This window comes from Rhipicephalus sanguineus, chromosome 9 (assembly GCF_013339695.2).
Source record: "Rhipicephalus sanguineus isolate Rsan-2018 chromosome 9, BIME_Rsan_1.4, whole genome shotgun sequence".
Lineage (NCBI taxonomy): Eukaryota > Metazoa > Arthropoda > Arachnida > Ixodida > Ixodidae > Rhipicephalus > Rhipicephalus sanguineus.
In genome coordinates, this window is record NC_051184.2 from 6,895,242 (window position 1) to 6,915,774 (window position 20,533).

General features: G+C 45.6%; 2 protein-coding genes across 2 annotated transcripts; one reads left to right on the plus strand and one right to left on the minus strand.

The window, feature by feature from the left end:
* Positions 1-1,875: 1,875 nt before the first annotated feature.
* LOC119404525 (protein transport protein Sec16A) lies at positions 1,876-6,646 on the minus strand. Its single transcript, XM_037671058.2, has one exon. It carries the CDS (start codon positions 6,091-6,093, stop codon positions 1,951-1,953), a length of 4,143 nt encoding a protein of 1,380 aa, XP_037526986.1. The 5' UTR covers positions 6,094-6,646; the 3' UTR covers positions 1,876-1,950.
* A 283-nt stretch (positions 6,647-6,929) lies between these two features.
* Positions 6,930-18,935, plus strand: LOC119404526 (PMS1 protein homolog 1). Its single transcript, XM_037671059.2, has 13 exons — positions 6,930-7,429; positions 8,229-8,514; positions 9,243-9,377; positions 10,145-10,293; positions 10,849-10,974; positions 11,820-11,969; positions 12,542-13,009; positions 13,917-14,109; positions 14,429-14,555; positions 15,427-15,564; positions 16,359-16,559; positions 17,249-17,379; positions 18,587-18,935. The coding sequence occupies exons 1-13, from the start codon at positions 7,292-7,294 to the stop codon at positions 18,916-18,918; spliced, it is 2,574 nt and encodes an 857-aa protein (XP_037526987.1). The 5' UTR covers positions 6,930-7,291; the 3' UTR covers positions 18,919-18,935.
* Positions 18,936-20,533: the final 1,598 nt, after the last annotated feature.

The window sequence follows — 20,533 nt, forward strand, 5'->3', positions numbered from 1 at the left end:
CAGGTGGTCGAAATTTCCGGAGCCCTCCACTACGGCGTCTCTCATATTTCATATCGTAGTTTTGGGACGTTAAACACCAGTGATACGATACGCCGTCAAAAGCTATGACGTCACGGCGTTTGGTGCGGGAATTTCAAGGTGGCGTCGCCATCCACAATTTGTTTTTGCGCGTTTTCTCGCTTATGAAGCGTCTCCTCGCAGCAAGCGTGGCAATTTAGGAATAGTGATAGAGTAATGTACTAATACGAGAAAAATATTTTGTTTCGAATGCTCGATTATATCGAACTATGCGCGACCCTTCTCTAGTATTCCTTCAAATCTCCTTTTTGTGTGTGTGTGTGTGGTTGCAGTAAAGTAAAGGTTGCGTTGGTTACCCTTTCGATTGCTTTCGATTTCCATTTCCCGCCCAATAATGGCCAAATCTTCAGTTTCGTATTTTAAGGTATTCTTTTTTATATACGCTTTACACATTCGTGGCGCAAGAAAGGTTATCCAAGCTTACCAAGTTCAATCTTTCGCTGTTTTAGAATACAGTGTCAGCCATATTTTTACCGATAAATAATTAACTAGGCCCGAGCCATGGCCCGAGCAAACCAGTGGAGCAAACACCACCCATGACGTCACGACAAGTTGCAGCGGGAAGTTCGAAGGAAAACGAAAGTGGACGACAAACAACTTACCACCTGTGGGAGCTGTGCGCGCCTTCATGCACCACATTCCAAGAAAAAGTTGCGCCCTTTATGTTATGCGTATAATGAAGCTCGAACAATAGTGGTGTGTTCGTCCAGAATACTAGCTGTTACCCTGGTAGCGTGCATATTCTGCGCGTGACCGCGAAGCACCGGTCGCGCAGCGTGATTGATTGAAAACTTTACTTGGTCCTGCGTGAAGGAAGAAAATTCTGGGCGAGCATAAGCCCTCAAAGAGAGAGAGCACGTCTCTTTTAAATTGCACTGCTTTGAATTCTCACAAACCGCTATGTAATTGCTCCTTTCAGTGCGTAGTTTTGTTGCGCCATTATTTGTTGTTCAAAACACCTTTCCCTGAAAACATGCAGAGTGCTGGGTAACTCTTGCTTCCAGGGGCGTAGCCAGGGGGGTTCGACACCCCCCCCCCCCGAAATTTTTCAGTTTTGCTTGCGTATACACGCACACATACCAGGGGCGTAGGCACGTTAGGGCACACCGGGCCCGTGCCCCCCCCCCCCCGAATTTTTTTTTTTTTTGCCATAGCATACAGAGCAGAAAATGACACTCGACCACATCTGCCTGCTCGTCCCCACTACAGATCAAGGAGGTGCCCCCCCCCCCTCCGAAAAAAAATTCTGCCTACGCCCCTGACACATACAAACGCAAGCACGAACATACATAAGGTATGGTTGAACCCCCCCCCCCCCCGAAAAAATTTCTGGCTACGCCCCTGCCTGCTTCAAAGTTGTTTCAAAGCTGCATGAAAGAGTATACAAATGGGTTTTAGTAATTGTAGTTGCGGTGTATAGACCTTCAATGGAAAACTGTGAACCGATTTCAAAAATGGTGTTTTATAGTCGAGCTGGTCAGGGGCGTAGCCAGAAATTTTTTTCGGGGGGGGGGGGTTCAACCATACTTTATGTATGTTCGTGCGTGAGTTTGTATGTGCGCGTGTATATATACGCAAGCAAAACCGAAAAATTTCGGGGGGGGGTTGAACCCCTCCCCCCCCCCCCCCCTCCTGGCTACGCCCCTGGAGCTGGTGCGATATGTCACCCTATAGCTCTTCAGTGTGCTGTATGCCTATGTTTTACCGTGTCATGTGGCCAATCCCTTAACTGTGTCGCCGCTCCCATAGAAGGGCTAAGAAAAAAATGACGCAAATAACACCACTCAGTGTGCAGGAGAGCGACAAGAATGACCTGTATTTGCACGAAAAAAAAAAAAAATGAGAACGGCAGACTGTGATGAGTTCCAATGACTATCTGGCTACTGCTGTAGAAGAGGTCGGGCTGAACATCATGGGCGTTGCCGCAGGCATGGGCGATGGCCAATAGCAGTGTTCCGATGACTCTGATGATAACGACGGAGCTGCAGTCGATGTCTGGTCCGGTGCGGGAGCACATGAAACAAAGTCACAGCTGTAGTTGCCACACTGTTGGCTTGCAGGCTGGGGAACGAAGAACTGGGATGCGTCTTGCGTGGTAGCCGGTTGATATTCTAAAACCGTCGTCGACATCAAGGAAGAGTCGCCGGATGCCTTACCACTGTCAGCGTTAAGCACATCCACATAGCGCCTGCGCAAAGAGCGCTGCTTGCTCAAGTGAAACCGGTTCTGACCTTGCTTGTTGCTGTACGGATTCTGGCGGCCTCCACAACTAGAGTCTGTAGGCGGCGGAGCCATCGGCCCATCAGTTTTACCGGAGGGGGCATTCTTGTCTACCCAACACTTTCTTTCTTCGTCCCATACAATGCAGGGGTCAGTGTCGTCTGGAAGAATGATCTGGTTGGGCTGCTTCGGAGTCAGCTTCTCAAAGATGGCCCCCAGCCAACTCTTTCTGGCGGCCTCTCGTGATCTATCAGTCGCCGGTTTGGCAGGTTCCGACACTGACGGCGAGTGCTCTGGCCGCACGTGCGTGTGCAGAGGAGACGTGCTGCAGCTGATACCGCTGATGTGATCACTGTCGGTCAAAGTTACGGGACGTTGCGAATAAACTGAAGCACTGTAGTAGTCTAATCGAGCGGGATCCGTTTCGGCAGGCGAACATGACTGCTGAGAATCTTCAAGCGGCGACTGGTCCTTTACTTTGACACGTGACTCGGCGGTGTGAGAGCACGTGGCTGCGAAGTGGCGCGCGTCTGAAGGCTGTGCCACTGTCGACGGCTGAGGCAGTGATGATTCATCGACAGTTTCTCGGTGTGTCGCAATGAATGAATGATCGGCCGGCATTTGAATTTGAGAGGCGTCCATGGCAGCGCGCTCTGTCGTAAAGGGGCTCCATCGCTCAGTCGGAGCGAAGGCCTGCGTTTCCGCCACTGAGGTCTGCTGTTCTACTGGGGACGAAACATCCTTGCACGCAGAGCTGTCCATGTAAGAGCTGAAGTATTCTTCTGGCTGCCGCAGAACATATTCGTCGTCTTCGCATGCGAAAAAGTCCGAACCATTTGTGAAGATTGGGTGACTCTGGAAACCACTGTCTGAACTCAGTATCTCAGCCATGAGCCTTATTTCTTCGCTGTCTGCATCATACTGATGTGTGCCGTTGTCTCCAGCTTGAGGAACCACCTTATTCTCCAGATGTTTTGAAGTTACTTGGGCAAGGACATCCAGCCAAGGAGCCTCATCAATCTTCTGTAGTTCTCTCTGCTCTAGGCTGAACTGGCTGAACTGTGGCACGCGGTACTTCAATCGGTTTGCCAGCTCGAACGTCTGCGCCGCAATCTGCATCGACACGCAATTCCGCGCCATCGCCACTGCCAGAACCTCGCAATAGCGAAGCGCCTCTTCCAAAAATCCGTACTCGGCGAGTCGCGTGGCGTGGAGGAGCTTGTACTCCTGCAAGTGAAGGAGCGCGTAGGTTGGATCGGACAGGGAGCGGGCGTACTCGTAGACCTCGGTGCAGTGGATTGCCTCGTTGGACGCGAATCTGCGAAACGGGAGCGTCCTGTGATCGGCTCCGAGCAACACGAGCTTGCTGGACTTGCGAGAATACGATCCAAACTCGACGTGGGCGACCACGTAACAGAAATGCGCCGCCGCCAAGCAGCCGTGACTGGCTAAAGCGTCGCCGAGGATGGTGACGTTTCGGGCATCCGCTTCCGGACACGTCGATGAGTTGGAGAGGATCATGGCCAGATGAGGCCTCCAGTCGCCCCATTTCGTAGTAGCAACCAGAGGGACGGCGGCGGGCTGCCGTCCAGACAGGTGCTGGTACAGCGTATGCAGAGGGTCATTCAGGGAAAGAGCGTTGGTGAAGCGAGTCATCATGGCTGCATGCGTTTTGGCGTCCATTCTAGAGGCCAGCGAGAGGGCGTGGCCCCAGAGGCCGTGTTTCGCTGCCCACTCCAAAGCACACTTTTTGCGTCCGAAGAGCAGATACTCGCGGAACTTGGCGAGCACGTGACTAGTGGATGTGGTTCCGAGCTGGCTGCCGTCGCATACAACGATGTCCTCGTCAAAAGAAGAGCCAGTACACACGCCGGAGCTCCTGGATGATACATCTGCATCTCCATCGCACGTTGGCCGGGAACAAGGCGTGGAAGGTGTCGGCTCCAACGTTTCGTAGTCCCTAACGAGCAGCTCCGCAATTTCGGTGCCCGAGACCACCCCGTTCTGTCTGAGCATGACCACAAGCAGCTCCCAGAGCAGAACGTGAGACGACCGGTCGGGTAAGTCGGGGATTTCGGCAAATGACGCGATCTTGTTCTTGCAGTAGTCGATCACGTTTTCCTTGTGCGTTTCGGACCTAATCAATGGTCCTGGAAACGCCTCCAGTTCGCGAAAGTCGGGATCCTTCTCGAACAAAGGCGTGAGTCTGTGAAGTTCGACGAGCTGCGGCAACTTATTTCCGCTCACGGTGGGAACCAGCTTGACCAGCCCATTGGCGCCGCAGAAACGGGCTATGGGGTGCGGTCGCGGGAACTTGAGCACTTCTTGCAGCTGGGGTTCGTCGTGTCGGACAACGTTGTCGGCGAAATTCTGGCTGCGGAGCGAATGCGCGTCGGCGGACAATGGACCGGCGTGTTCATTCCACCAGTCGATTAGCTGAGCAGTGCTGTAGCCTAGACGAGAATAGTAGGCATCTACTTGCTCCTTGTAGGCCGGGTTATTCCTGTACAACGCATCGTAGTACGCACTTTCCAGTTGTGAACGTGAAGCGCAGTCGCAGTGACTGTAGCCGTCGCGTCTTATCCCGTAGTCACCGTGGTTGTAGTCAGAAGACACGTCAACGCAACTCCGGTAGTTAAGGACATCCGTAGGCCGGTCAACGCCGTGGAATTGTGGGTGTCTGCTAAAATTGTCACCTTTTCGCGAGTCCCAAGAATAAATGCTTGGCTCACGTTTGCAGTGGGCTAGCTCTGTCCGGCGTTCCTGTTCATTCAGGCAGGTTGCGGACTGTTGGCAGTTGTTACGCCAGTCGCCAGCACGGACGAACCAATGTTCATTACGTTTTTCGGGACTTGCTCCTGTCATCCACCACTGATCTGACCGATTGTAGAAATGGTCGGGCTCATAGTAGTCCGGCCGGAAGTTCTCGCCACGATACGCACTCCGGTCGTCGTAGCCGTCGTATCTCCAATGCACCCTCCGGTAATCGTTACGAACGTTTCCCGCTGTTCTGTCCTCCTTCGGTCGTCGTCTCCCGCCTTTTCTCGAGTACTGCTCCCAGTACTTTTCCGAAGAAACTCTCCGATCATCTTTTAGTTTCGACTGCCGGTCCATTTTGAGATTCTCGCCTCCCACAACGACTCCGCTTCTGTGGCGACTACCATATTCAGAACTGTTGCAACTCCTGAAATTTAGGATTTCTTCGCCGTCTCGGTCGAAGGCTGGTCTCGAGTCTCGACGCTCTTCGTGCTCCCTGCCGCGCCCTGCGTCCGTGGAAATTTTACAGTTCGTGTTACGCCGACAGTAAAATTGTTCTTCGCTGTCTTCTGCCATCAGCGATCCACGTTCCCGCGCGCGCAAATCACTGTCATTTGCATCGCGCTTGAGGTGCGTCACAGCAACACGACTGCGGTCAGCATCGTGGTCGGAGCACGCATGACCACTCAAATGTGATACGGCACCAAACCGAGATGTCAACGGAAAGCCTTTAGCGTCCTCCCGAACACTTGTTTTCGGGACAGCAGGCAAGTCATCGCTCTCGGCGTTGCATCCCGCCGGCTCGGTCCTGGCCGGCAGCGTCGATTGCGACTGTGACCAGGTAAAGCCCGGAACGGACGACACCTTTTCAAGCGAAGATAACGAAGCACCAGCAGCTTCTTCACTTTCTTGTTGCTCCTCCCACCCATGACAGTTTCGGCGCATCGGTGCGGGCGTTGCCACGCCCGGCGCTCGATCCCGGCGTTGCCTACGCGACACCGCAACATGGTCCTCGAAGCCACAGGTGTCGGTCACCATCACAGGCACATTTACCCGAAGCTGGGCGGGCGGCGAATATCGCGCCTCTTCAACAGTCTGGGCTCCCGTCAGGGAACGTGCCCGTGAGGCGGGCCGGTCCTGCGGATTGGATGGCGCTGCTGGAGCCAGGTTTACGAGGGTACCGCGCGTCGTCGGCCGCGCCGAAAAAAGTCGGAGGCCGATCCCGATGGCACACACTGCAGCTGAATGCGAGTTGACGGTGGCGTACGTCACAACGCACTTGCAGCGTGGACGGTGACGTGAAGATGTACGGCAGGTGCGGTCACCATCATGGTCCGCGAGGCGACCTCGGCGCACGGCGACGATGCGCCGGCGACGTGAAAGACGTTAGCAGATCCGTGCCTCTTCATCTTCTTTCCGTTCTGTCGAACAACGTTCTGAATGCACGTGGCGCGTGTTCCACGTGGCGCGTGGCGCGTGCCGCCAAGCGCCCGAAGCCGCCGAAGCTTTTTCCTCGACTGTGCAAATGATCATTTCCTTTTCGTACTGGTGCCAAATCGTTAATGCAACTTCTAAAGTATGGTTTGGAGTATTAAATGTGAACCCAGTCGTAACTACAAAAACGGGATACTTGGGAAGCGTGCACGTCGGCCTAGTTCGATCGATATGCACACGTGGCAGTTTTCGCGTTTCATATCCCGTCGGTTCAATGAACGTGCGTCATACGAGACGATTTATGGAGCGAAGTGATATCAACAGACCAACAAAACAAATTTCAAGTATTCGCTGCTTGGTTGCAGTCGGCTTTGCCGCTACAAGTGACGCTACGCATGACTTCGACTGTCTTGCGGAGCCAATCCAAACCGATGCCCTTGCGTAAGAAAAGGCGGCAAGTGTTCCAGCAAATCGCGAAGTACTTTCGGTGCTTCTGCAAACTTACAATGACATCCAGCGTTTGCGGAAGATTCTAAAAGCGAGCTCGACTAACGATATGCAATAGTACCTGTCCACAATGAAAGTCGGGTGATGTTGATTAACCTTGTCATGTTGCAGTGCGGTCGCGGCCTGCTGTTAGCAGACGACTGGCTTTCGCATGCTACGGTGCTACATACTGCACCGCAGTTTTCGTTGTGTCGAGAAGATATTGAGCACTAAAGGCGTGAGCAGTACCTTATACTAGTTAATCAGTGAGCGAATTCGTTGAGGCCGCCCGAAACGCTCGCCTGAAAGCCAAGTAATGAGTCTTCAGAAGCTAGACTCGCGCACCGCGAGGCTTTTACATAGCAGCCAGTCAATTGCTTCAGTTAGCAGCATTGTGAAAGAAATCGTGGAAAACTCACTTGATGCGGGTGCTACCAGCGTTGTCGTCAAACTGGTGAGTTTTGTAGACTGTGACAATGCACACAACTTCGGCATGACAGCCAAATATCACTTGCGCTTCACACCGATGCCATCACGCGGCGGTCGATGACGTTAGTATGACAGCGTCGCGCGAATTGTTCGAATAATTTATTCACTGAACATTGGTTGGGCTTGGTTGAACATTGGTTGGACATTGGTTGGGAACATTGGTTGAAATTGGGCGTTTTGCCCCTCTTTGACGATAAACGGTAATCGCCAACGGCACGTCACAGCGACTGGCATGAGTAGGCTTTCGCAGGATCGAAGAATTCATTACTTTTATGTCTTAGCTGCAGTATGGAAGCCTTGGTAAAACGTTACAAATAGTTTGCTGTTGAATGGCCAGCTATGTTCTTCCAATGACAACGTATTTCACCATAGCGAATCATACGTTTGATACAGTCATTTTTGGCGTTGTCACAGACGTGCATTGATCCATATTAAGAAGCCAACGTAATATGCTTGTGTGTGAAAAGAAAGAAAACATCTAATAAAGAGAACAGAGAAAAAAGTGAGAAGAAGGGTGTTGATGCAGTTGCTCCTTTGCGGTATTGCAGCTTGATAAAACACTTGCGCTCTATCATTTTTTTTTTATGTATCTTCTTTCGTGTTGTCCTTTTGCTAATTTCGCGCAGTTTACAATCGTTTACTAGATTGCACCAACTAGCCTTTCAATATATGTTCCAATTTTTCACATGCTTGGTTTCTCGTGTGCATGGGTTTTAATTCACCGCTGCATTATGCGTGCCGTGCCCCCTTCACCGTCTTGGCAGGTTGATTATGGACTCGATAGAATTGAGGTGATCGACAATGGCCATGGTGTTGAAGAAGACGACCTGCCACTGGTCGTACTTGCCGGCTACACATCAAAGATAAGAAGTTCAGAGGATCTCCTGTCCCTCTCCACCTATGGATTTCGTGGACAGGCGCTTGCAGCCATTGCCGCTGTGTCCAGAGTCACTGTCGCCAGTGGGCCCCAAGACAGCGAACAAGGGCTGGCGTTGTGCTTCGACACACAGGGAAACATTGCGTCACGAAAGACCTTGCCTTGGAATGGAGGTGAAGCACTGCTGCTGATTGTGCTCTTTGGCTGGGTATAAATCACTCATAGAGTGATACTAGCAGAGGGTCAAAAGGCAGAGCTTGTTGGTGTGCATCCATTAGAAAAATATTATTCTAAGGGATGCAGAAACTTGTTCTCTACTTGAAGTACTCATTTTTGCATCTCATCTTTTTCCACACTTCACAATATGTGCAGCTGTACATGTTGAAAATGTGTAACTCATCTGTTATGGGGCAATAGAGTTCACGTGTAGGTCATGCAGATGAAAATCTGTACGGCTACCCTTAATCATAGGTCGGCAAAAGAGGTGGAGCTCGCTCAGACTCACTCAAGAAATATATTTTTTGATTGGGGCTCACTCGGACTCAAGCTCACTAAAAATTTTCTCAACCAGACTCACTCAGACACACCAAGACATTACTCAACCTGACTCACTCAGACTCGTGGCTCAATCTGAGTCTGAGTGAGTCAATTCATGAGTGCCAATTCAAGTGCCAATCTATGCCCTTAATAGTAACATAGAAGCTAAAAAATTAATGTATACATTATCAATCTGTTTAAAGTTATACATTTCGAATATCTTTGAAAGAATGTACTGTGTAAATGTAGATGGCAGCTCTCATGTTGCTGTACATTAGCATGTCTCGGTTTGTGATTAACATTGCTCTAACAGCAATTCTGAAACAAAGCACTCTAACAGATGTGCATGCAACATTTGTTTCAGGAATGCGAGTGACCATTGAAGACATTTTCAAGAACATTCCAGTGCGAAGGAAGCAGATGGACACAATGAAAGCAAAATCGGTGCAGCTTAAGAAAGTTCAGCATTTTCTTCATGCCATGGCCATTGCTTGCCCTGGTAAGTTAATAAAATAGAAACTGCGTTGAGAGGTAGTGCGCAGAATTTTATTTCTGTACATAATAGCTTGGCTTAAACGCTTTGCAGTGATCCCTTAGCAGTTTGGTTCACGTGAAACACCAGGTTATAGTTTCCAACATTTGAATTTTATGTATTTGGAGTAAAATGCAGTTATAAATTACTCTGAAATTATTGTTCCATTTATAAAGCAGTTGTAAAGTGATCATTTTTTTTTTAATGAGTGTGCTGTGAAAGGTAGACTATGAGGTTACATAACAGTTTGTAAATATTCAGTATGTTTCACAATTCCTTATGTCACCTACCGCTTAGAGGAAATATTTCTTAGCGTTTTTAACTAATTTACATTCCTGATTATTGATGCTAACTATTCCTAGGTGTAGTTAAGTGATCCCAACATTGCATATAAAAAGAAGCCAGTTCACTTCCATGAATTCGAAAGGAGTTTGTTGTGTGCTATGCGTAATCACCAAGCCCAAGAGTTGCTAAGCTGCTATGCGATAGTGATGCCAGTATTTGTTAGTAGTTCGATGTAAGCTTATGCACATCTAATGCTTTGGTTACTCTTAAAAGTGTTCCGTTATGTTTTCATTTACTTGTGTGATTCTTTTTAAGCAGGCCATATTTTGCATTATAGCCTAATTTTCTTACTGACTGTAAGTAGCCGTGCTTTAGGTTCTTTGTGAAATTTGTGTCGGCAAATTGAAGTATTTGCTACCCGTTTCTTGATGTACCCTTTTTTGTGACAGGTGTGGGCCTCAGTCTTCACCACAACAAAAGCGTCATCTGGACGAAAGTGCCCGTGAAAACCATGCGGGAAGCTATTGCCCAGGTGTACGGCATCAGTACGCTGCAAATGTTGCATTACAGTGAAGCACACGACGACAACATAGGCACTGTAAGTGGCAGAAATAAAGATTTGTCGAGACGTACTCGTTTGTTGTTTAAGTGAAACTAAAGGTTATTGAGGAAACCCAATTTGTTAATGCTGGAAAATGTGCATTGCACGGTTCCTGCCTTCTTTTTAATATCGTTTTCAGAGAGTTGTACCATGTGAGAGAAAATAGATTCATTTGGAAGCAAAGCTATGCTTTTAACAATCAAGCATTCACTTTGTGCATTGCAGCTCTTGCACCTACAGTGGCGTATGTGGAAGTTGAACAATACACATCTTCATCAATACACCAGCAACCATTCCTTGGTGCTCTCTTACACGTCAGTCAATTGAAATGAATACATATCAGGTATTTAACAAATGTTAATCTGTACAACCCCATATCATCCAGCACGGACCATAAGAGTGTCCCTCTCTGTTTTTGAGTTCAGCTTTTGCAAGAGCTTAACTGCTTCGTAGCTATCCTCTTAGTAATTTGAACATGAGCTCTCATGATCACTGTGGCATTTTCAGTCTTCAGCAGGGTCTTTTTATGCTGGTCCTCAATTTGTCTTGCAGACTATAAAGCTGTTTGTTCCTGACGTGTCGATCAAGGACAAAGAAAAACTGCCCACTAGTTCCGAGCCAGAGAAGAGCTTGCTTTTAGTAAATGGGAGGCCTGTGAGGATCAAGGAGATGATGCAGGTATTAGCATTTCTGACCCAAACAATTTTCATACTGGTGTTTGATAAGGCTGTGTCTGAGCTGAATTGTAGTTATTGCTAGTAAAGTAGTGTCTTTATTCATCACAGAAGCTCTGAAGGTGCTGAAAAAGCAATTTGTGAGCATGTAAGCTTATATCTTACTTTAGTAGCATTCGTAATATGCTTTGGTAAATGTCGATTGATTTAACGATGTCTTAGACACCGTATTCTTGGATATAGACCGTACTTTGCACCACTTGTAGGTGACATTTTTATGGGAACTTGTGGAACACATGACCAAGATAGCGTTTAACCCGTTTGTCTCCTGCTTGTTGGCAGTGTTCGCTTGTCACTGCTTTGACGTTGGTTGCCCAGTCATCAAATCTACAGTCCTCATTCATGTTCTCAAACCTTGCCAATTTCTTTGTACTAATGTATCATGTTTATGCAAATAATAAAGCCTAATAAATCCTAATAGCTGGTGTCTGGAGTTCAAATGAAATGTATGATTAGTATTAGTGGTATAAAAAATCGTAGGTGTGTGGATAAGCAAGTTCTGGTCTACAAAAGGAGGTGGCTTTCTTATATAATATTGTTTTTTTTATGTTATTATCTTAAGCAACTGTGCTAGGGTTGTAGGTAGCCAAGATTTTTATGTCTGGTAGGCTTTTTGTGTAAATATTGTTTTACATTGCTCACTTGTCAAGGTCTCAGTTGCGCGTGTCATGTCAATTCATAGTGCTACTCAAGTGTTTGAGTTTCAGGAAGGAGCAATTCTTGTGCGTAAGTGTGTGCTAACAAACATTATCAGACAGGCAATGAATCTTGTGCTCTTTGCTTTTGCAGTTGCTACAAAATGAGTTTTCTTTGGCGATCGGCGCGGAGGATGGAAGTGCAATGAAACATCCCATTTCTGTCGTCTCAGTCGATGTTCCACCAAGTGAGCTTGATGTGAACTTGGAGCCGGACAAGAGTGCTGTTGTATTCACTAAGAAGGTGAGCCATGGAAACTTAATAATGTAACTAATTAGCATGTAAGTGCAGATTGATAATCAAGAAATATTATTAGTATTGTGTAGTACCTATCTAACAGCTTTCTATATATACATGCACTGTGGAAAATAGCATCTTGAAGAAAGAACCAGAGGTTTTTTGAGGCTAATATGGTCTACCTTTAAATATGCCCTAATAAGACGACCGAATTTCAATCGTGTTCATTATATTGAGGTTCAAATTCAATGTCATAGAAAACCTGAAGATGTGCTTTCGCTAAGCAACAACTGTGCTCGGTAAATTATAGCTATTTGTGAACATATCTTTCACTGTGCTTATGAGTTTAGTCTGTGGAAACTTGGGCCTTCTTGGCACCACTATTGCCAAAACAGGGTGGTACAAGGACAAAGTTGTGGCAGTATGCGTTTGAAAGAAGGGTCTCTTTTAACCCAACAGCATACCATGGAGTCACTGTAATCACGAAGCAATCCTACTGATGTGTTATGCTTAGAAAGAGGCTACTTTGAACGTTATTTGGTAAGATTGTCATGATCCTGTCTCTTTTTCTCAAACAGGATGCAGTGTTTGAGCTTTTCGAAGGTTTAGTAAGAAAGGCGTTCAGCAGTGCATCTGCAAAGGACATTGGTGATGATGCCGTTGAAGATGGTGTTATGACAGCACAGCTTCCTTCAGACGATTTGGCAGCTAGGAATCGGCAGGACCTAAGAACAGTCGATGACTTGGATCGACTGTTCGATGACTTTGTGATGCCGGGCGATGTCTGTGAGGACTTGGAATGCCAGATAAACAAAGATCTCCCTGTCACTCCTGATGGTAACAAGGAGAACATGGCATCACTTTCTGAAAAGGCAGTAGTTCCTCCTGATGAGACCACTGCACCGCGCAAGGACCTTCCAGGAGTATTATCAGAGAAAATTTCAACACCATCAAAAAACGTCGCAGCACCCCTACCTGTGCCTGAAAGACAAGCGTCACTCTGGTCTCTTGGTATCCTTCAGAACACGCAAGGGAGAACAGTGGCGGTAAGCAGATGCTTTGTAGTCTGATATTTCTTTTACTGCGCCTTGGTGCCAAGTCAATTTACTAATTAATACATTCCTGAGAATTTAGCCTGCCTAATGGAGGCAGCTAACTGTGCATGGTAACTGTGCATGGCTAACTGTGCTAACATGCTAACTGTGCATGGCTGGTTCTTAATATCTGCATATGAGTCACAATGGGAACCATTTAAACACCTATTGTTTCATAAGACACGCCAATTGGCACACGTTCTTCAAGAAAGGCTGCAAGGCCAGCATGTTGGTGTGCAGCATTGCAGAAAAGGTAGTCTAACAATTATGCTAGCTTGACAAACCGAAGCACTGGAGTCATTAAAATTAAGCTGGAATTGAATGTGCATTTCAATAGAACAGAAACGCAAAGAGGAATGAAGGAATAACAATGATTGTACGTCACATGCATAATAGTGGAGGAAAAATTCGACTAGAAAAGTTTTACTTTGCTAGTTGAATTAGAGCTAGTAAAGTTCTAATTCAACTAGCAAATGCTAATTTCATTAGCATTTCATCAGTCACACCTCCAATCTTCTACATTGTTTGAATTTTATTAGTGGTGGCTATCACAACAACGTGCATGCTTTAATAACTTGGCACTAGTGTCATGATGAACCATAAGCTTACAACTCGTGCCATATGCATGACTTTCAGTAGTCGTAGTGCTATTTGCGGTGCATCCATTTGAGATCAGCCTCACTAGCATGTAGCACCTGCTCGGAAAGCAGTTACTGCAATTTGTGCAAGAATGAAATTGCTACACAATATACAATAGGATCATGCAGTGCAACCCGTAACAATTTCACATCCATGTTTACGGGCTTTGAGCCAGTGACACGTTTGAGTGACTTTGCTCATTGAAGGAAATCTCTGGCAGGAGCCTACAAGAGTGGGAGGAGCAGGCATTGCAGAGAAGAGGCCCATGATCAGTCCACTGAAAGACAGGACGCCTAGCAAGAGAATGCGGATGCTTACAAAGCCATCGGGAGTTCAGAGCTGGCTGAAAGACATGCTGGGCACTCAAAAGCGCTCGGCCAAGGAAATATACTGCGCTAGTCGGAAGAAAGAGAGTGAGTGGTGCACGTATATATCCTCATTAATATAACACAGTTACGCAAACAAAGAAAAATGTGAAAGCTTGTGCGAGTGGCAGTAAACGCGTGCCGAGATTTCAGGAAATGACGCAACCAATAGTGGTTGAATAAGAAATGCCACTGGAGCTAGTGCTTCAACCAAGGCTTGTCTGGTTGACACTAGTAGGCACATATGTTCCTGTGTGCCATATCTGGTTGAATACTCCAGCACGAAAACTATGCTCCAAAAGGAAAAAGAGTTACGTGGTAACAAATAATTTGCCATTTTCTGCTTTGTTGCCAATTTTCTTTCCAGTCCTGTCACAGGTTCCAGAAATGCCACTAATGGAGCTCAGTGATCTTCTTGAAGAAGGGTGGACTTCGTTAACACCTGACGAAAAGCAGCAGTATGAAAAACAGGCTGGAAAATCTCCGATGGAATGGTAAGTGTTGCTTGCAAGAGAGCTCCATTTAAATTCTGTGATGAATGCTGATAAAGCAGATTACAGGGCACAGGGGAAAAACCTAACGTATGGGCCACTCATGATTTCTTTGTAAAAGCTGTCAAGATCAGTATCCACAATAGTGAAGCACATCACTGTTTGTGTACTGCTCAATATTCTGCCAATCACAGCAATAATAATAATAATATCTGGGGTTTAACGTCCCAAAACCACGATATGATTATGAGAGACACCGTAGTGGAGGGCTCTGGAAATTTCAACCACCTGGGGTTCTTTAACGTGCACCTAAATCTAAGTACGCGGGCCTCAAACATTTTCGCCTCCATTGAAAATGCAGCCGCCGCGGCCGGGATTCGCCGTGGCCGGGTTCGGGTCAGCAGTTGAGCGCCATAACCACTAGACCACCGTGGCGAGGCACCAATCACAGCAAAAGCGCAGTGCTGTTGTACTGTTTCACAAACTACTTATAATCACAAATAAAATCACTGAAATTATGTCACGCTGTTCCTCATAAATAAAACTTGGGAATAAAAGGTAGTGCCTGTGCCACCTTGTCATATTAGACTGTTCTTGCCCACTCTAATGGTTGACTTAATGAAGATTTAAGTTTGTTAGTATCCGGAACAACAAGTGCCACACGTTATCTGTTCCAACACCTTCAAATGCTAGAGTATGCACGAAGGGCTGTGGGACGATTGAGAGTCTTGCATTGCTCAGCTGTACATTATAACGGTGTATTAGAAATGACATGTTTCCGAGATATCCTGTATATGTATTTTGTATAACTATAACCACGTTATATGCTTTTTGGTGTGCTCCTAGTAAATATCTTTCTGTTTTCTTGTTTCAGCAACAAGTCACTTAGTGTGTCACAGCAGGCAAAGGAAAGCGGTCCACCAAAGCAGTCTACATCAAATTGGAAAAGAGTGGAGCTGCAGTTCTCTATGCAAAGCATAAAAGAGCACTTTGAGGACTATTGTCTGCTTAGGTGCTTTTCTCTTTGCTTGTTATGTTGTGTCCTACTGTTAAAATGGAAGTCAACCCATACATTTCATACTTTCGATGATAACACACCAGGAGTTAGCATTAGTCAATGGTGTGCCATATCTAGAGTTTTTTTGTCTTTGCTTACGTCTCTGTTATACCGGTGTCATGAAAAACCAAACTTGCCCACACTTCCCAGTTGGGACAATTTGTATGAGTATTGGGCAACTAGCTCTCTTGAACCCACTATGGCAGCTTTAACAAGACTCAATTTCACACTGGATGCTAGCCTTTTACATCATCAATGTGCATGTGAACTTTAAGGCACACTGCTGTGGAAAGGCCCAAGTTAATCCTTAAGTGACGAGGTCATTCAACATATGTCTCCACTGGCAACCTACAACATCCTCATCATCAACGTATGTCAATATCATAGAATGACAGTTCTTGCGTTCCACCTCTGATGGCACGCAGCAACAACAGCTTTTAAGTTGCTAAACACGTGTTCAGTATCAAGATAGCACTCTTAAGTGATTACTTTGGCTCAGCACCAGGTGAGCCTGTGCCTGCAGTTTCTGGCACTGCGTGAAAATAGCCTACTCGCCACATTGTGAGGAATATCTTAGTCATCTGCAATCTGACAAAGGTGACCACATTCCTGAATATGACCACTTGAGGATATCGCCTCCGAATGCCTTGTCTACTAAGGCAGCTATTGCATTTTAACATAAATTTGTAGTAGACATCAACGGTCAATATGTGTAAGGTACAACACTAAGCCCAAGCCAATTTTTTCAGCCAACAGCCGCTCAGCCTGGACACTACACTAGTGGGACCACTTCGTGGATGTCCCAGCGATGCCTGGGTCGTCTGGCACAAGGCCAAGCTTTGCACATTGAACACTGCACGCCTACGTGAATCAATCACGTTCAAGAGGCTTCTGGCTTCGTATCCCATTTCATCGCAGGAAGCCGATCCACCCATAATTGTGACACCCACGTAAGGATCGCTACTTGACGAGAGTTTCATATCACTAGTTTACATTTCTTTTTTGAGCATGTTTTATTTTGTAAAATAGGAGTACACACTTGCAAATGAATGGATGGAAGAACTTTAATTGATTGTCCAGAGTTTGGGCCATTAATCTGCCAGACAATAAAGTTAGTTTTTCCATCTATTCTTTGCAAGTGTGTACTCCTATTTTAAAAAAAGAAACATGCACAAGAAAAGGAATTTACACTAGTGCCAGCTAGATTCTTGTTAATGACCAAATGGAAAAGGTTTATGCCTTGCATTCACACACAATTTACATGTGTTCTGTGCTCTCTTGTTTGTCTAGAATCTTTCATTCCTCTTTCTGAGGCATTGAATACATAACCAAGTCTTTACACTAGCTGCACAAAAAGCTTTTCTGTATAAACCTATTCTAAGTACTAGTGGAGTGCATAATCATAAAATTCATGCCTAATATGTCAACGTTCCAGTGGTACACAGTCATTTTCCGCTTTTATGCATAAAAGAAGCCAAGATAAACAGTGTTGGCTGCGTATAGCAAAACTTCTTTCAACTTGCCCACATTGTTCTGTAGTTGAATTTACATTCTTTGGCACCTTTACCTTCTGCAACAACCACATTTCATAATTTTCTACAAATTTTCACGAACACTGTACATTTTCCCCCTAAATCAGCATACTTGGCAGCGACCTGTTGTGGAACACGTTACTCGGTATGAAGAACGAGACCCGAGATGCATCTGGATACTTGTACGTGACAGATCCACTGCTCACTTGCAATGGCTTCCACGTGAGAATCCTGCCAGGTGCGTGGACAGACTTTCAACAGTAGTGTCGTGTTTTTTTCTGTCGCTAGAAATTTTTTATCAATTTTCATAGGCTGCCATCTTATCATTGTTCCATGAAAGATGTATCCAGTAATCGGCAGTGTCTGGAAACTGCACTAAAGCGTTGTGTAACTTGCACGCGCAAAATGTTGTAAAGATCTGGGATTAAATGTCATGTTCGGTTACAGTGGGAACAGCCAAAACATTGCCTAGAGTAAAAGAATTAGTAAATAGAAAAAAAAGGACTTTTTAAATTGGTTAATGTTTCGCCTATTTTATTAGATTTCTTGTCTTGAAGCCTTACAATGGTGGCAGCAGACTGCTCCAAGATCTGAAAGAAACCACATGTTAGAGCTAGGCTTGTGCGAATATTCGAGCACTTCGAATATTCGAACGAATAATACAGTATTCGAATTCGCTTCGATTCGAATTTAAATTATTGAAAATTTCGAAGTATTCGAAATGGACGAATAGGTGTATATTAGTCCGCTTATAACCCCCCTGTAAAGGTGGTTTCACTGCAGTAGAGGGGTGCTGCACCGTGAATACACCTTTCCAAAAAAAATCTGCACTGTCCGTTTGTAATTTTCTGTAAAGGTGGTTTCACTGCAGTGGAGGGGTGCTAGACCGTGAATACATCTTTCCAGGCAAAATCCGCACTGCCGCGAAGCCTCACTTCAAGGTTAAATGAACATATTACCCTCACATCGATTCATCATTTTTTAAGTTTAAAAACTTGTCATACCGGCTTATATGGTCCAAGTAAAGTAAATATTGATACGTAACATATTTTACAAGTTATCATTTGCATTCTACCGAAAGCCAAATCCTGCTACTATTCAAAGTTGCTTCCACTTCCTTTGAACCAAAAAAACACACATGCCTTGTTACAATTAACAAAAAAAACATTGTGCAGGTTGGTTGGGTCGTAACAAGTATGCTCATCTTTATTTATAATATGTGATATATACACTACTATTCGAATTCGATTTGAAATTATTCGACCAAAATCACTATTCGCTTCGAATTCGCTTCGAACCTAAAATTTACTATTCGCACAAGCCTAGTTAGAGCCATGAGTGCACAATTTTCCTCATCTAGCGAATCATGACATGTGTTCACTAACATAGAACTCCTCCACCAAGTTTATCGCAAGCAGTTCTGCACATTGCCCGGTTACATGCAGGTAGTAAAGCAGAAATTGTGAAGCTTCCCAAGGACCAGGCATTATCGGAGATGGTGGAAATTCTGAAGACTGTCTCATCGTGTCCGTCTGTGACTGTGGCTACCTGTCGGCTGCCCAGGACGGTGGCTTTGCTCAGAGACGAAGCCACACGAATGGTTCGCAACATGCCACCAAAAATGTCGCGTGACGAAGTTAAAGAACTGTTGGCCACGCAACAAGACTTGCTGCAAGAGCTGTGCGTGCACAACAGGCCCATATGCACGCGCTTCTTCGACATGAGCACAAGCTTTGGCCATGCATCTGAAGACACCTCATCACAAGTCACTCTTTAAAAAGAAACAAGTGTTTTGAAATATTGCTTTCTATTGACGAATGCAGTTTTGACATCCTTATAAACTGGAGGATGGCAACAGTTAAGCGCTTAAAAGTTGCGTTATTAAGTACATTGTCAGCAGTATTTGCCAGTCTCATATTTATACCAAGTTTGCTGGCACATTCGAAGGGCCAGATGGAAATTAAACATGAGTTCATATACTTTCTCTGCAAGTTTGTGCCTGCTCTGGGAGCTTCACATTTCCACATAGCTGTTTTCCTGATGACTCTGCAACATAATGATGAAGATAACGAATGCAGGCTCAAGCTTGTGCCTCAATCTCAAAAATATTTGACACATTAGAACAATATTGCATTTTAACACGGTAAATAAAAACTAATGAGTTCAAGAAAATGAACATGAAAAAGCCTGCTAGACAAGCACTTGTGCTATCAGCAACTGCCCGACATTAATCTTAATGTGCTCCTCAGATGCACAGTCATGCATGTACGTGCATACATGATAAACTCTGTGGCACCAGCCAAAACTGGAAGTATTGTGTACGCAATATGTGTTAGTGCATTAATGAAAACAACAAGGTCCATGTGTGCACATGTAAGCTGCACAAAGGGAAAAACAAAAATGGCAATCTTACAGCAGTCATTGCCACTGTATGCTACAGTTGCACTCGTGTTATTGGATATTTTGTACATTCGAGTCAAAAATAAATTCTCTACATTCTCTTGGTTTTACGTGGCCCTCAAACAAGCATCTGTCTCGCACGCATTGCTTGCTTGTGGAAAATTCACTGTGCAATGCTGATATTTGCATTCCATTCGAGACCTGAATAATTATCTTTTGCAGTCAAAATAAGCACAAAAGGAGGGAAAGCTTTTCACAGGGTGTAAGACAAGCCAGATTACATTTCAGTACTTCAGGTGTGTTGAATGCTTTTTCATTTGGCAGGTAAGACTGCGAAGTGTCCCTTAGCACAGAATTGTGGAATTATGCTTAGTGGCCAAGACAAAACCTAGCAGATTTTGTATAGATGATTTTACATAAGACATATGGGCGCCGCCACCTTGGGCTGTTAAACGAACGTCTTCCTATTTTTGTATATCGCAACGTGAAATAATCAGGTCACGAAACGTCGAATGCACCAACTCAACCGTTTTCATGTGTACGCATCTACCTTAGCATTGTTCGTTTAGTTAGTGAGCTTGAGGAGGAGTGATGTGAGTGAGGAGAAGGGGGAGGGTAGAGCATGGAACAGTCGTGTATAGTACAGTATTGCAAGGTGTGGGAAAGGAAAGCGAGTGTAAGGAGGATCGAAAGGAAGAGGGGAGGGTAAGGCATAGCATCCACCAAGACTTCACCGACGTCATTAATGGAAATGACGGCATTGCAGCAAAGTAAACAGCCCAATACGGCAGCACTGAAACCCGTCTGTAAAACTGTCTATAGCCTCGTTAAGAAAAAGGCAGACATCGATTTACATGTTTGTCGATGGAGTAGTTGCCTTAGCTGTAGACTCAACAACATAGTGGGGTTTTATGTGCCAAAACCAAGATACGATTACGAGGCACGCTGCAGTAGGTGACTCTGGATTAATCTCACTCATCTGGGGTTCTTAC

What these genes read in the sequence shown, in the direction of transcription:
- LOC119404525 (XM_037671058.2), bottom strand. Translation starts at nt 6,093, where the DNA reads ATGGTGACCGACACCTGTGGCTTCGAGGACCATGTTGCGGTGTCGCGT.
- LOC119404526 (XM_037671059.2), top strand. Translation starts at nt 7,292, where the DNA reads ATGAGTCTTCAGAAGCTAGACTCGCGCACCGCGAGGCTTTTACATAGC. An exon ending in CATGGCCATTGCTTGCCCTG is followed by an intron (nt 9,378 to 10,144) that starts GTAAGTTAATAA and finishes TTTTTGTGACAG; the next exon opens with GTGTGGGCCTCAGTCTTCAC. An exon ending in CCACGTGAGAATCCTGCCAG is followed by an intron (nt 17,380 to 18,586) that starts GTGCGTGGACAG and finishes GGTTACATGCAG; the next exon opens with GTAGTAAAGCAGAAATTGTG.